This window comes from Podarcis vaucheri (assembly GCF_965113315.1).
Source record: "Podarcis vaucheri genome assembly, chromosome: 10".
NCBI lineage: Eukaryota > Metazoa > Chordata > Lepidosauria > Squamata > Lacertidae > Podarcis > Podarcis vaucheri.
The window spans coordinates 9,810,485-9,826,692 of NC_138748.1; the positions used below are offsets into that span (position 1 = coordinate 9,810,485).

At 46.0% G+C, this 16,208-nt stretch overlaps 1 protein-coding gene across 1 annotated transcript in view; it reads left to right on the top strand.

Annotated features, from left to right (window-relative positions):
- The window catches only part of ERGIC2 (ERGIC and golgi 2), a 36,450-nt gene that overhangs the window by 12,643 nt on the left and 7,599 nt on the right, over positions 1 to 16,208 (top strand). The window contains exons 5-11 of the mRNA XM_082239840.1: positions 2,769 to 2,815; positions 3,993 to 4,063; positions 4,778 to 4,818; positions 8,767 to 8,868; positions 9,965 to 10,060; positions 12,544 to 12,599; positions 16,066 to 16,164. Coding sequence (XP_082095966.1) covers positions 2,769 to 2,815; positions 3,993 to 4,063; positions 4,778 to 4,818; positions 8,767 to 8,868; positions 9,965 to 10,060; positions 12,544 to 12,599; positions 16,066 to 16,164 — 512 coding nt within the window. The remainder of the gene's footprint in view (positions 1 to 2,768; positions 2,816 to 3,992; positions 4,064 to 4,777; positions 4,819 to 8,766; positions 8,869 to 9,964; positions 10,061 to 12,543; positions 12,600 to 16,065; positions 16,165 to 16,208) is intronic.

Here is a 16,208-nt window from a genome sequence, read left to right on the forward strand (position 1 = left end):
ACGGGGGGAGCTCCTGTTGCTCGGTCCCTGCTCCTGCCAACCTAGCAGTTCGAAAGCACATCAAAGTGCAAGTAGATAAATAGGTACCGCTCTGGCGGGAAGGTAAACGGCGTTTCCGTGTGCTGCTCTGGTTCGCCAGAAGCGGCTTAGTCATGCTGGCCACATGACCCAGAAGCTGTACGCCGGCTCCCTCAGCCAATAAAGCGAGATGAGCGCTGCAACCCCAGAGTCAACCACGACTGGACCTAATGGTCAGGGGTCCCTTTACCTTTATGGTTAAGAGTTAAAAATGGCCTGCAGGATTGTTCAGTCATTCCCTTCAAGGGTGAAGTCTCCTTTCCCTTTCCCACAAGACTTCATCTTTATTTACCTATTATTATTATTTTGATTGATTGATTGAATTTCTGTACCGCCCTATACCCGGAGGTCTCAGGGTGGTTCGCAGGACAAAATCAAAATATAAAACCAGTGTATATCTCCTTTCCTCACAGAAGAACTCAGGGCGGCTAACAACCATCCTTTAATAACCATCATTAAATAAATCATGCCCCTGCTCAACAATAACTTTGGGATAAAATTGTAAAAAAAAGCTCAACAACTGTGGTCACCCCTCATGCTTGTTCACTTCATCAGATCTGGCTCTCTTTGAAAAAAGTTTGGGCACCCCCAGTTTAAGGCTTCATTGGGGCCCATTTGGGGGAGTTTTCCACTTGGTAACCACTGGGGCAAGAATTAAAATTATCCCCCCCCAACACTTTTCATGCCATTTTCAATCAGCTGAACACCTTTTCATTCCGTCCAGGGTTTTTAATCTGCTATAACTCTGGGGCTCGCTATTTACCGTGATTTTTGAGCTGTTTGAAGCCCTGACTTCAATTCTTGTTTATGGCCCAACCCAAGTTCATCTTAACCACAGTTAATCTCAGTGCTATAACAGTGGTTAAAGCTTGCAACGAATTCGTAATCGATGGGAAGAGAGCATACAATCCGCAACTTGCTCCCAGTCTCTTAAACATGGTCCCCCAAGCTGAGAAATAATAATAATATTCAGATCAGAGCACGTGTCTGCCTGCTGTGCATCGCTTTGGGGAGTCACCAGCGTCTTGCGTCTCTGTTTGAAGCCAATGTGATCTTAATGCTTTGGCAAATAATAGCTGTTGTGCATTTTGGCTCCTTGCCCTGTTGTCATGGAGATAATTGGCTGATGTCAGCATCAGTCTAATGAGCAGGAGGTGCCTGGAAATTTTGAGATGCTGTACCCCTTGGTAAGAAGTCCCAGGTGAACTATCTTGCCTTGTTTGACCAGTTAAATGTGGGGGCTCCTTCCTAAATCTATTGACTTGCTTCAACTTCCTGTTCCTTATATAAAAGAAAAAGAGTATTTTGAGTGTTTCTGCCTTTCCACCTTATCTGAGGCTCTGCATATCTTTCAATATTCCTTCCAACATTTTAAGAAGCACTGTGATAGTTCACAGTATTATGCACACGGAAGTCACTGAATGTAGGTACTTTCGTAGGAGTTTCTTCCGATTTCTTCAGACGGTTCTGTTCAACTCGCAGATACAACTGCATTTATCTGGTGCTGATTTGTACGTAGAGACGTTATGTCTTGCTTTAACTAGAAATGCAAACTTGCTTCCTTTCCTTACTTCCTCTTGTGGGTGTGAACGCAAGCAGAAGTGAAGCAAATTATAAGCATTCCCATTCAGATAGCATAATTGAGGCTTTCTGCTAGGAGAAATGCTTTGCCAAGGTGAGATTTTGCAGTAGTCATTGGCCTCGAGTGCAAAATGATCGGCATTTTGACTGGACATAGATAGAGCACCAAGCAGAATGTTCTTTACTCGGGATCCACAAACAGCAATTTGAAAGAGGAGCAGGAATACAGTACTTTGCGGTCATGAGATGTTCAGTGCACTTCTGGGGCAGCAGTCATGTGAGAGATAGCCCAAACATAATTATTTGAATCCTACAAACTGTGATTTGGGAGATTAGGGACTTAGCTCGTGGTTTCCATGCAGCGTTATGTGCAAACTGAGGAAGGCCAAATATGCAAGAAGTGAAGTTACAGGGAGAGGGCCTTCTCGGTGGTGGCTCCTGCCCTGTGGAATGCCCTCCCATCAGATGTCAAAGAAATCTGAAGGCAGCCCTATTTAAGGACATTTTTAATGACTGATGTTTTAATGTATTTTTAATCTTTTGTCGGAGGCCTCCCAGAGTGGCTGGGTATAAATTATTTATTTATTTATTTATTTATTTATTTATTTATTTATTTATGTATTTATTTATTTATTATATTTATTTATTATTTGTTCCAGAAGTTAAGAGGTGACACCCGCCATTCTTTTGCAATGTGGCAAATGCCTCTCTAAATCTGCCTTTAGCTTTCTGGCTCAGAATTCACGGTATACACTCGTAGTTCAGATACAAATGATCTGCTGTCTCCTATGAAACGTGAGCCACCGTATGCCATAGGAATTACAGTCGTACCTTGAATCCCAAACGCCTTGAGAGTCAAATGTTTTGGCTCCCAAACACCACCGAGTGAGTGTTCCAGTTTGCGAACGTTCTTTGGAACCCGAACGTCCGACACGGCTTCCGATTGCGTGCAGGAAGCTTCTGCAGCCAATCGGAAGCCCCGCCTTGGTGTCGAACGTTTTCAGAAGTTGAACGGATTCCGTTCGACAACCAAGGTATGACTGTATTCTACAGCAATCTCACGTAGCTTTTGTGAAATTGACATGCTGTGTCTTCTTTTTCCCCCCTAGCAAATTAAGAATCAATATAGACATTACTGTCGCAATGAAGTGTCAGTGTAAGTATTCTAATGCAATGCTGTTAATTTTTTCAGTTTGAAATTACTGTTTTTGTTACAGTAATAGGAGGGCACTATCTATTACCCACAAAAACAAGAGTTGATGCCAAAAATTGTGTCCCCGGGACTGTGTGATCATTTACCTCATGGCACGGGGATGTTAATTTTAGCAATAATTTCTTTTTTAAATACACACACACATATTTTTTTCCCTTTTTCCTTTTTATTCAGTAGTAATCCAAAAGAAGTGATGTTGAAAATATAATAAATGATAATAATGGAAATATATATAGCTTTCTTGATCTACATAATAATATCTGTAAAGTTTTACTGGAATGGATTATAATAAAATATGTGGATTTACATTTTCTAGTACTTTATTACACTACCCCATTTTTCTATAAAACAAACTTAATGTGGTACGTGCTTTCCATATTTCTAAGTGCAGACATTCTTTAATTCACAAAGTAAACCTGATTTTTCTGATTTTTCTCTGGTACAAATCCTCATTTACTAATGCTCTGGACTAAGTTCAACTTTGCTAAGCTGGATGAGCTTTGCATCACATAAAACTTTAGATAATAAGACATTTGTGGGTTTTTTCTGTTGCCTCTAACGATTATGGTTTTTACTTGGAAGAGGGAAAGGGGAAATAATCAACCCGGTTCTGTCTTTAGGGGGGGGGGGAAAGCATTCATTCTTTTCTTACTGTAAGAAAAAGAAAAATAGAAGTGCACATTGGAGCTAATATAAAGCAAAATGAGCTGAAATAATGCCCATATACTTTGCGGCAGCCTTCTCCTGAACTAAGGCATTGTAAAATTTGTCCTTTTTTACTTATCAGACGTGCTGACAGCAGTCTGTAGCAACAAACCACGCAAGGCTTTGCTGTCATGAAAGGACTGTGACATTTCCAAAGTCCTCATTAGGAAGAAACGGGTCACTTAAGGTGCTGCAATTGGGCGGCTCAAAAAACTCACCATTGCACAATCTTTTTTCACGTGTGCGGCGCCAAAGGTCGCTGTGACAAACTGAGATCTCCTTAAGAGGCAGAAGAAAGAAAACCCGACATTTTTCAAGACAAACCGTTAGAAAAAGAGCTGTTAGATATGCCAGTTTTACAGGCCTGTTTTTATTCTTACCTGCCTGCCTTAACATTTGAACTATTTTGTGACAGATATCGGGGCCGACGTTCTAGATCTGGCAGAAACAATGGTATCCTCTGCTGATGGATTAGTTTACGAGCCAGTAAGTTCGCTCCATTCCATTCATAAATGTAGATTCTATTCATAAATGTACATTCTATTCAAATGTAGAGGGGCGTAGAAAACTACTTTTCATTTTAATGAGCCTAGGCAAAGATCCACAGTTCGCAGAGGTCCTGTGCACAAGTTTTAGTTGTGTAAAACAAGATGGATTAACCTTAGAGAGGGTGCACGATGCCTGGGTCCCCCCTGCTATTGTTGGACTACAACTCCCATTATCCCTAGCTAGCAGGACCAGTGGTCAGGGATGATGGGCATTGTAGTCCAACGACAGCGAGGGACTTGAGTTTAAGAAACACTGCCTTGCCTTACCAAGTACCATAAAAGTCCCTGTTCCAAGGATATTGTAGTCCAGATTTTAGACTGGGGGGTGGGGGAGGTGAGGAATGCCAAGAATAGCAAGGCTTGAAGGCAAGTTCATGCATTAACATAAGCTTAGTTTCATTTGAGGATTAATCATTGCTGTGGGGCTGAACATTTTCCATTTCTTAAAATATTTTTTTTAAAAATTCATAAAATCTAGTAATGTGAGGGATACAAAACCAGTTTCAAATCTGTGACTATCTCTTTTTAAATCTTTCTTGTTGCTCTTTGGAAAATTAAGATATTTACACGGCGTGTGAAATTAACACAGCATTCTTTAATTTTTGCTTGGTTTGCGGAACTCTTTACTGAATGTCGATCTTCTCCGTTGCAGGTAATATTTGAACTCAGTCCTTTGCAAAGAGAGTGGCAAAGGTAAGAAATAATACCGGTGCCATACAGTGCATGTAAGCAGGCCGAATAAGGGTGGGTGTTTAAATTTGACACACACACTTTCCACTTAAAACTAAGAAATAAAAATAAACAGCTAATGGCGCACAATGCCCTTAGGGGCCTTCTGCAGTTCAAGTCCATTTGCTGTGTAATTTCTGCAAATGGAGCTGGCTGCAGTCATAATAGATTGATCTACTGCCTGGTTGGGAAAACCTAAGTCCCTCCAGATTTTGCTAGGCAGTAACTCCCATGATCCTTGACCCGTGGCTGCGATGACTGGGGCTGATGGGAGTTGGAGTCCTGCAACATATTTGGGGTCAAAGGTTCCTCATCCCTGGACTACTGCAGCGCATTGTTTGTGGGGCTGCCTTTCAAAAACAGCTCGGAAACTTGGCTTAGTTCGGTATACAGCTGTGGACTGGAACCAGTCTGATGGAGCGCATCCCACCGGTTCTTAAGCAGCTGTACTGGCTACCAGTTTGCATCAGAGCACAATACAAAGTGCCGGTCTCCAATCCCCGGTTCCTTGGCATCCATCTGTTTCGGAAGAGTGTGCCTTTGGGGGTGAGGTCAAGCTGTTGGAAGGTTGCAGCGCCTTCTGTGGCTGTAGAGACCGTACAGGAGAGACATGTTTTGCTGCAGCTGGGTTCAGATGAAGGCGTCCGTTTGTGCTGCTGCAAATGCACCACTGTGTTTCTTCTCTCTGCGCTCCTCCCAGGGATCATTTCAACTTGACTTGACTGCCTGCCTCCAAGTACTGAGTTTTTTAGGCGCTCCCTTGCTCCTGCATTAACATACAGTGGTGCTGAGACCGTCTTTGCACGGTGCTGTGCCATATGGGGCTCAAGTCTGGGAATCATCCAAAACTGGGCGAAGGGATATTGTGTCAGCAAAAACTGTTAAGTTGTGGGTTGACATAGCAGCCGGCACAGCGATTTCTTCAAGTAGCTCTTTTATTCTGGTAAGCTGGAAATAAACTGACAGCGAACAGCTCAGCCGGCCTGTATTTATAGTCAGCCGGCTGTCAACATTGTAACCATAACAGCTCAGAGTTCCCGCCTAAAATAACGGACGCGGACCTGAGTGAAAACTATCTACAGACCTGAGTGAAAACTATATACAGTATCCCCCTGTTGGCCCAGGGTGAAACTACACTACATAACACCCCTCCCCACCGAGATAAGGCGTTAGTTACAATCGTAATGGTTTCCTTATATACAGCACTACGCGTAATGGTTCAATTAGGCACAAAAGCATATCGGTTACATTTCCCATACTTAGACCAACAGTGATACCTGTCCAACAACATAGTCCTTTAAATAAGTTGGGCGCTTGGAAACTCTGCCAGACCGCCGGGGACTGGTAGCCAAGTCCGGAGGGCCACACAGTTCTTGCTGAGGCTGTGGTGCGACCCTAGGTGGCGTTGGAACCAACTCCCCTGGATCCGCTGCTGTGGGTGGAGCCTCCGCAAGTGGAGTGGTCTGAGTCTGTTCTGAAACGGCTTGGTTCGGCTCCACGCTGGCAGTTTGCGAGGGAGGTGTAGGTGGGGCCTCGCCATCTGTACGTGTCTCTTCTGGAGCCGCAAACGCAGTTGGGGGCACCTCGGTAGTGTCCAAGTCGCCAACCCTGCGCCTAAGCTGGTCTATGTGCCGTCGCCACAAACGTCCGTCTTCGAGTGCCACCTGGTACGAGCGAGGTCCAGTGACTCCCACTACTGTGGCTGGCACCCAAGGGATGTCCCCCACATAGTTCCGGGCAAAGACCTGGTTTCCTGGGACAAATGACCGTGGTGCGTTGGCACAGCCTGGGGGTTCAGCCACGGCAAAGTCTGGGTGTAGCCGGTCGAGCGGTGACCTGAGGCGGCGGCCCATAAGCAGTTCAGCAGGACTCCTCCCTGTGGCCGCATGAGGGGTGATATGTTGCACGAACAAGTATTCGGCGACCCGCTCATGCCAGTCTCCCCGGTCCAGGCGCGCCAGTGCCTCTTTTGTCGAGCGCACCGTTCTTTCTGCTTGCCCGTTGCTGGATGGATGAAAAGGTGCCATTAGGGCATGGCGGATGCCCAGTCCCAAAAGATACCGCTCAAACGTGCCTGACGTGAACTGCGGTCCGTTGTCAGAGACCAGGACATCAGGACACCCATGCGTTGCAAACAGGCCTCGCAGCACCCGGATGACAGCTTCGGTAGGGGTGGAGGGCATCAGGGTGACCTCCAGCCATTTGGAATAGGCGTCCACCACTACCATAAAGGTCCGGCCGTGAAAGGGGCCAGCCAGATCGATGTGCACCCTCGACCAGGGTGTCTTTGGCGTCTCCCAGGTGTGTCCCTTAGCTGCCGGTGGTGTAGGCCTCGACTCTTGGATCGTGTCCCATGGTGTTTCCTGGACTGCTTCAGGCGCAACCAATGCTCGGGCCGTCTCAAACACCTCAGGCCCACAGAGGCTGAGGAATATGCCCCGCTTCCGATCCTTTGATACTGCTGTCAGCTCGTTGGCTTGGAGGTAGCAGTCGAACCGAGCGAGGTAGGAGTCCCATGATTCAGATGCTGGCGCAAACGGCGGTAGAGGCACAAGTGAAGCCATGATTCCGATGCCGGCGTGAAGGGCGATGGATGGAACACAGTGCTCCAGCCAGAACAGTCAGCTCTGAATTGGTTCTGCCCAGTGATTTCGCTCAGTGATTTCGCTCTGTGATTCAGCTCAGTTCAGAGGCTGGCCGCATCTGGCTGTGCTCTGATGTCCATCCATCCCACCCTCGTCGCCAGAGTTAAGTTGTGGGTTGACATAGCAGCCGGCACAGCGATTTCTTCAAGTAGCTCTTTTATTCTGGTAAGCTGGAAATAAACTGACAGCGAACAGCTCAGCCGGCCTGTATTTATAGTCAGCCGGCTGTCAACATTGTAACCATAACAGCTCAGAGTTCCCGCCTAAAATAACGGACGCGGACCTGAGTGAAAACTATCTACAGACCTGAGTGAAAACTATATACAGTATCCCCCTGTTGGCCCAGGGTGAAACTACACTACATAACAAAAACTATCCTGGCGTAGCCCCACGCCACACTGCTTTGGGGATGAGCGGGCTGGAACACGACCCTCGTAAAGGTAAAGGGACCCCTGACCATTAAGTCCAGTCGTGGCCGACTCTGGGGTTATGGCGCTCATCTCACTTTATTGGCCGAGGGAGCCGGTGTACAGCTTCCGGGTCATGTGGCCAGCATGACTAAGCCACTTCTGGCGAACCAGAGCAGCGCACGGAAACACCGTTTACCTTCCTGCTGGAGCGGTACCTATTTATCTACTTGCACTTTGACGTGCAAAGTAGAGAGGCTTTTTTGAGACTGGGTGGAGAGAGAAAGCTGCCTTCTGCTCATACAGTGAGGGAAAGAAGTATTTGATCCCCTGCTAAGTTTGCCCGTTTGCCCTCTGACGAAAAAATGACCAGTCCGTATTTTTAATGGTAGGTTAATTCTAGCTGCAAGAGACAGAATAACAACAGGAAAAACCCCCAGAACCCCAGAAGACAAAAGTCAGAGATTCTGTCTCTCACAGCTACAATAAACCTACCATTAAAATTATGGACTGGTCATTTCTTTGTCAGAGGGCAAATTTAGCAGGGGGTCAAATACTTCTTTCCCTCACTGTATGACATTTGGGTGCAACTTTGAAGGTTTTTTTCCTGTCTCAAATTGTTGTCGCTCGCAAATAAGAGTAGCCAGTATCTTGTGCGTGTTTGTGTATAGATGACTAAATCCTGTACAGCTTTATTGTGTCCATGTCACACATGGAGTGGGGAAGCTGTGGTCCTCCAGATGTGCTTGGGCTCAAGGATGATGTGTGTTGGGCATCAAATAACATCTGGAAGGCCATGGGTTTCCCAACCCTGCTTTTACGCGGCTGAATTCTTTCTCCGTTATCCATCTGACTTGCAGGATGCTGCAGATAATTCAGAGCAGGCTGCAGGAAGAACACTCCCTCCAAGACATAATATTTAAAAGTGCTCTAAAAAGTGCCTCGACGGCACTACCACCAAGGTAAACGTTTGCGGTTTGCAGTTCATCCTTTGCTTCAAGCATTTACTATATGCAGGGGAATTAAAAATAATAACAATTGCCGTATTTTTCGCTCCATAGGGCGCACCGGACCATAGGGTGCACCTAGTTTTTAGGGGGGGGGGAATCAAGAAAAAAAATTATTTCCCCCCCCCAGCCCCAAAGAGCAGCGTACAGGATGCCCGCAGCCTCTCCCTGCCGGAGGGGTTGCATGCGGCTATGGCACGAGCCAAGGCAGCCAGCGGGATGGATCCCGCTCGCTGTTTTGGCTTCCTCTTTAGCCCCACGCAACCTCTCCCTGCCGGAGGGGCTGCGTGCGGCTATCCCTGAAGCCTGGAGAGCGAGAGGGGTCGGTGCGCACCAACGCCTCTCACTCTCCAGGCTTCAGCGAAAGCAACGCGAAGTCTTTGGAGCACGGAGGGAGCGCTCCCTCTGTGCTTCGGAGGGTTAGCGTTGCTATTGCTCAAGCCAAGGAGCCTGCATTCGCCCCATGGGATGCACACACCTTTCCCCTCAATTTTTGGAGGGGAAAAAGTGAGTCCTATAGAGCGAAAAATATGGTATATACATGTGGTCTTATGTGTGTTTCTTCAGAGGTAAATGCCATTGCCCTCAAGGTGTGTTTAAGATCGTCATACTGATCTGCAGGTTACTCACTTCTATAGTCTCCTCCCCACAGAAAACAATGCTACGCTTGCTCACCAGCAAGTTCCAGTGAAACTAATGGCTCTTAAATGCGTTTTTTGAGGAACTTAAGGGGCAAGGAAAGGAAGTGACTTGACAGTTCTGACATGCATTCCAAAATAGGTCAGGCCTGTAAGGATATTCTTCCTGGATGTTGCTCTTGTTGGCACTGTGTCTCTTTTTGCTTCTGAAATCAAGCATGCTCTTTCCTTTTTTCCTGTCATAGGCTGAAGTCAACAATGACTTCTGGGCTTCTGAGGAGCTCAACTTTTGGCTTCTTCTGCTGTTTGTTTGCCCAGTACTGCAAATAGCGTAACTGGTGACACAGAAATGCCCGCGGTGCGTGAAAAGTAACGCTATCTGTGGCTGTAACTCGTTTTCCTTCTTCCATCAGGGAGGACAAGTCATTCCAGCCTCCGGATGCCTGCAGAATTCACGGGCAGCTGTATGTTAATAAAGTCGCAGGGAACTTTCACATAACTGTGGGCAAGTATGTTCATTTCATTTACTGAAAACACTATAAACCAACTCCTCCCTCCGTTATCGGCATGTTGGGGGCTTCACTTTATGATGGACAAATCAGCAGTGAGATCATACGCATGTCTACCTTGAAGCAAATTCATAGAATCATAGATTTTTAGACTTGGAAAGGGACCACGAGCTATGATTGTGTCCTTCCTCATTTTGTCCAGCCCCTCAATGCAAGAATCTTTCGCCCAACGTGGGGCTCAGATCCATGACCCTGAGGTGATTCCCATCCCCTTTTTTTTATAACACTGCTTTTGATTTTTTTTAAAGCCCTTTGGGATTTTTCTCCTCTCAAGATTAAACGTTTTGAATATCTCCCTCTACCTGTGAACCCCTTGGGATGGGAGTCAGCAAACCGGTCCTGCTTGCAAAAACCTGGGCAAGGCCTTCACTAGCACAACAGGGCTCCCCCCCCCAAAAAAAAATTTTTTTTTGGCTCGGAGGGGTCTGGAAAACCTCCAGAACAGTACTTCGGAGGGTAGATCATTCTGTTGGGCAAGCTGACAGAACAACTGCCAAAGTGCTATGCTGATTTCCTAACTTTCTGTTTAACCTGTCACCAAGGAATCTTAAGTCACATGCTTGTTCTTTTTCTCAGACCTTTAGCGTTAGGGTTGTATCCAGTGGTTGTGTTGGCAGAGGGCAGCTCAGGCAACTGATATAATAATAATATTATACCTCGCCCATCTGGCTGGGTTTCCCCAGCCACTCTGGGCGGCTTAAAGGTAAAGGTAAAGGGACCCCTGACCATTAGGTCCAGTCGTGACCGACTCTGGGGTTGCGGCGCTCATCTTGCTTTACTGGCCGAGGGAGCCGGCGTACAGCTTCCGGGTCATGTGGCCAGCATGACTAAGCCGCTTCTGGCGAACCAGAGCAGCACACGGAAACGCCGTTTACCTTCCCACTGGAGCAATACCTATTTATCTACTTGCACTTTGACGTGCTTTTGAACTGCTAGGTTGGCAGGAGCAGGGACCGAGCAACGGGAGCTCACCCCGTCGCAGGGATTCGAACCACTGACCTTCTGATTGGCAGGCCCTAGGCTCTGTGGTTTAACCCACAACGGCACCACATTAAAAATTGTAAAACATTAGTCAATAAAAATTTCCCCGTACAGGGATGCCTTCAGATGTCTTCTAAAAGTCAGACAGTTGTTTATTTCCTTGACATCTGATGGGATCTCTCCTTCACACCCTGTGCACGGTGTGGGCTGTGCCATATGAGGCTCAAGTTTGCGAATCACCGGAAATTGGACAAAGGGATATTGCATCAGCAAGAACTCTGCTGGTGTGGCCCCACACAACGCAACCCTCCCTGCTTTGGGGATGGGTGGGCAGGGATATGACCCTCCGGAGAGGGCTTCAGCCCAGTATACCTGAAGGAGCATCTCCACCCTCATCGTTCTGCCCGGACGCTGAGGTCCAGCACTGAGGGCCTTCTGGCGGATCCCTCATTGCGAGAAGCAAAGCTATAGGGAACCAGGCAGAGGGCCTTCTCAGTAGTGGCACCCGCCCTGTGGAACGCCCTACCATCAGAGAGCCAGTGTGGTGTAGTGGTTAAGAGCGGTAGTCTCGTAATCTGGTGAACCAGGTTCGCTTCCCCGCTCCTCCACCTGCAGCTGCTGGGTGACCTTGGGCCAGTCACACTTCTCTGAAGTCTCTCAGCCCCACTCACCTCACAGAGTGTTTGTTGTGGGGGAGGAAGGGAAAGGAGAATGTTAGCCGCTTTGAGACTCCTTCGGGTAGTGATAAAGCGGGATATCAAATCCAAACTCTTTGTCAAAGAGATAAACAACTACCTGACATTCAGAAGACATCTTAAGGCAGCCTTGTTCAGGGAAGTTTTTAATGTGTGACATCTTAGTGTATTTTTGTTTTTTGTGGAAGCCGCCCAGAGTGGCTGGGGAAACTCAGCCAGATGGGCAGGGTACAAATATATTATTATTATTCTTATTAATAATAAGAATAATAATTTTGACACTGGGTAGAGAGAGAAAAAGCTGCATTCTGCTCATGTGACTTTAAAGGGTTTTTTTCTGTCTCAAGTTTTGGTTGCTCACGATTAAGAGTAGCCGGTATGCAGTATGTCCACTAACAAGGCAGGCACAGTGAAGATTTCATTTACCAGATTCCTAAAACGCTTACACCGAATTACATTGATGGCATCTGTCAGCAGTTTTGCCATGCATTTGAACGCTAGACAAAACTGCCTTGGCCCCGGAACATAGACTTATTTCGGGGCTCCACAGAGCAATGTTAGGTCTTCGGTTGCCTGTTGCTCTTCTGTATACACCAGGGGTAGCCATTCTCACAATCTCCAGGTGTGCTGTCTCCAAATGGCTGTGTCCCCTTGTAAGTGGTGCTTTGCTCTGCCTATTGAAGTTTGTCCTTCTTATCGCATCCTGAAACTTTGTTCCCTCCTCCCTCTTTTTCTCTCTTTCCTTAGGGCAATTCCACACCCAAGAGGCCATGCGCACTTGGCAGCCCTTGTGAGCCATGAATGTGAGTCCCTTTTGTGATCTTGCATGAATAGATTGTTAGTTATGAGATGTTTGGGGCAAATACATCTGGAAGAAAAACGTTTTGAAATATTCCATCTGTGATGTGGCACATTCAAAAAGCTCTGCCCGCTTCTTTCAGACCAGTTCAGACCTACCGCTGGCACCAGGTTTTGTGGAACAGACACAGTGGTACCTTGGTTCCCAAACTTAATCCGTTCTGGAAGTCCGTTCCAAAACCAAAGCGTTCCAAAACCAAGGCATGCTTCCCCATAGAAAGTAATGCAAAATGGATTAATCCGTTCCAGACTTTTGAAAGCAACCCCTAAAACAGCAATTTAACATGAATTTTACTATCTAACGAGACCATTGATCCATAAAGTAAAAGCAATAAACAATGTACTGCAGTCACACAATCAATCAGTAGCTGAACTGGGTTCCACACAGTCACAGAAACAAAACAAAAAAGCCACAAAAATGCAAAATAAATAGCAAAAATAGACAGACCTCAGCGTAACACTCAAAACAGAAGTGTGGCACTCAAACCAGAGCACGTTCGGCTTCCGAAAACAGTTCGCAAACCAGAACACTTCCGGATTTGCAGTGTTTGGGTTCCAAGTTGTTTGAGTACCAAGGTGTTTGAGAACCAAGGTATCACTGTATTGGCTGGGGGGGTGTCATTGTGTATGATGATGAACACCTCTCTCTCCCTCCCTTCTTTCATGGATAAATCTGTCCCTTGTCCACTCCCTACCCAACTTCTTATTTTAAAATTATTTTTCCATTAGTAAGAATCCAATGGAGGCCACATTAATACAATGCCAAATCATATCAAATCACAATACAATCAAAGGAGCCAATTAAACAGTTCTGAATTAAACATTTTTGGATGGCTTCCTGTGTTCCGGCTATCAGGAGTTGATGTTATTTCTTGATCCTGCGCCAATTTTCTTAATCCAAGTTCCACAATTCCGATCTTAATCCTTTGTTCTAGCAGCCACTGATGTGATGACTTTCGATCGTATTTAATAAATCCAAATCCATTAACTTGCAGAGGGGATTTATATCCTGTAGCTGTGTGAAATACCGTATTTTTTGCTCTATAAGACTCACCTTCCCCCCCAAAAAAAGTAAGGGGAAACGTGTGTGCGTCTTATGGAGCGAATACAGGTTGCACAGCTATCCCAGAAGCCAGAACATCAAGAGGGATCACTGTGCATCTTCGTGCGTCTTATGGTCCAGTGCATCTTATAGAGCGAAAAATACGGTATTTGTTTACCTTCTTCATTTCCTTCATGTTGTGATCAGTCAATTTTATTCAACGTGGCCCCTCCTTCGAAAGCTCATTTTGTCACAGCTTCGTTTTGCCTCTCTGAGACCGAAAGCAGAAAGAAGTCAGGCCGCGACTTCTGGCTTACTTTCAGTGTTTATCTCCTTGTTTCTTCAGTCGAGCTGGCGTCTCACCAAAGCCATCATAAATCAGAACTAGAGCTCTCTTTAGCTGGCAATGTTACAAATCATCCCAGTATTTCACACAGTCTATTCTTTCAAGCACTCCGTAAGGAAAATTGTAAGTTCTTGTTGAATCCCTCTTGCATTCCATATATGGTTGTAATCAATTAGTAATTTCCTTCCATTAATAATTCCCCTACCCAACTTCCATCTTCTGTGTGGTCATTGGCATTCGGATTAAAATGAAACCAGGTGAACCCCTTTACCTGTTTTAATAACAGCGATCCATAAGATTGAAATTTTGTAAAGGGGAACAAGAGGGATCTGTGGGTGGAAAGACCTGGTTATTATTATTTATTTATTGTTATTTATTAAGTTATTATTTATTGAGTTTATGTACTGCCCTATACCCAGAGGTCTCAGGGCAGTTCACAGAATAAAACTGAAATATAAAACCACAAAATATATACAGTGGTGCCTTGGTTTACGAACTTACTCCGTTCCAGAAGTCCATTCTTAAACCAAAACCGTTCTTAAACTGAGGCACGCTTTCCCTAATGAGGCCTCCCGCCGCTGGTGCCCTTCCACCATTCGGATTCCATTCTAAGACCGAGGTAAAGTTTGCAAACTGGGACACTACTTCCGGTTTTGTGGAGTTAGTAAACCAAATGGTTCGTAAACATTTGGTTTACTTAAACATTTGGTTTACTTAAACATTTGGTTTTCATAAACATTTGGTTTTCTTAAACCCAGGTCTACTGTAATGCAAATAAAAACAGCAACCCAATAAACACCCCCCCAGAAAAGAGTCACATTTTAAAAGGACATAGGATGTCAATAAGATCAACCAAAGGCCTGGTTAAAAAGGAACGTTTTTGCCCGGTGCCTAAAGGTGTACAATGAAGGCGCCAGGCAAAATTCCCTGGGGAGAGCATTCCACAGATGGGGAGCCACTGCAGAGAAGGCCCCGTTCTCGTGTTGCCACCCTCCGGACCTCTCGAGGAGGAAGCACACGAAGGAGGGCCTCAGAAGATGATCTCAGGCTCCAGGTGGGTTCTTATGGGAAGAGGTGTTCCTTGGGGTATTGCGGTCCTGAGCCGTTTAAGGCTTTATAGGTCAAAACCAGCACTTTGAATTGGGCCCGGAAACTAATTGGTAGCCAGTGCAGTTGGACCAGGATCGGTGTAACATGCTCAAACCGTGAGCAACCTGGCCACTGAATTCTGCACCAGCCGAAGTTTCTGAACCATCTTCAGAGGCAGCCCTACGTATAATGCATTGCAGTAATCTAACCTTGAGGTTCCCAGAGCATAGACAACAGTAGTTAGACTATCCCTGCCCAGGTAGGGGTGTAGTTGGACCACCAGCCAAAGCTGATGGAAGGCACTCTGGGCCACTGAGGCCACCTGAGCCTTGAGCGACAGCAGAGGATCCAGGAGGACCCCAAGCTATGAACCTGCTCCTTCAGAGGAAGTGTAATCCCATCAAGAGCAGGCGATCTCCCACCCATCTGGTCTAGGGAACCATCCCCTAACAGTGCCTCAGTCCTATCTGGACTGAGCTTCAGTGTGTTGGCTCTCATCCACGGTTTCAGACTGAACCGAGCCATCTAATATTCTGAAACACAATGACTGCCGTGTTGTTTAGTCGTTCTTTATTTGAGCATCCTGCTCACGGTGAGTCTGTGACAAATCCTTTCTTTCCTTATAAGCGGTCTGACGTTAGCATAAATATTTGCATCCATTTTTGCATTCTGGAAGACTGCACATGCTTGAGCTCTGTGTTTTGACTCCAGGTTTGTCGCTTTGTGCGGGGCTTTGGGGGTTTAAAGAAACCTTTTTAAAATATGCTTTTAAAAGGAAGGTAGAAGCCTTAATTGCTTGAAGTTAGCTGTTAGAAGTTGTTTGGCTTAGAGTGAAATTCTCAGGGACTGCATAACTTGAAACAGAACGGCCGCTATTGGGGGAAGCTAAGCAGCGCTGCTAACTCTGCGGCTTTTGTTCTGTTCTGTTTTTCAGCGTACAACTTCTCCCACAGGATAGATCACTTGTCTTTTGGGGAGCTCATCACGGGGGTTATCAATCCTTTAGATGGCACTGAAAAGATTGCATCAGATCGTAAGTGTCACTCACCTCACAGAAAAGTATCTTTCATGTTGTTC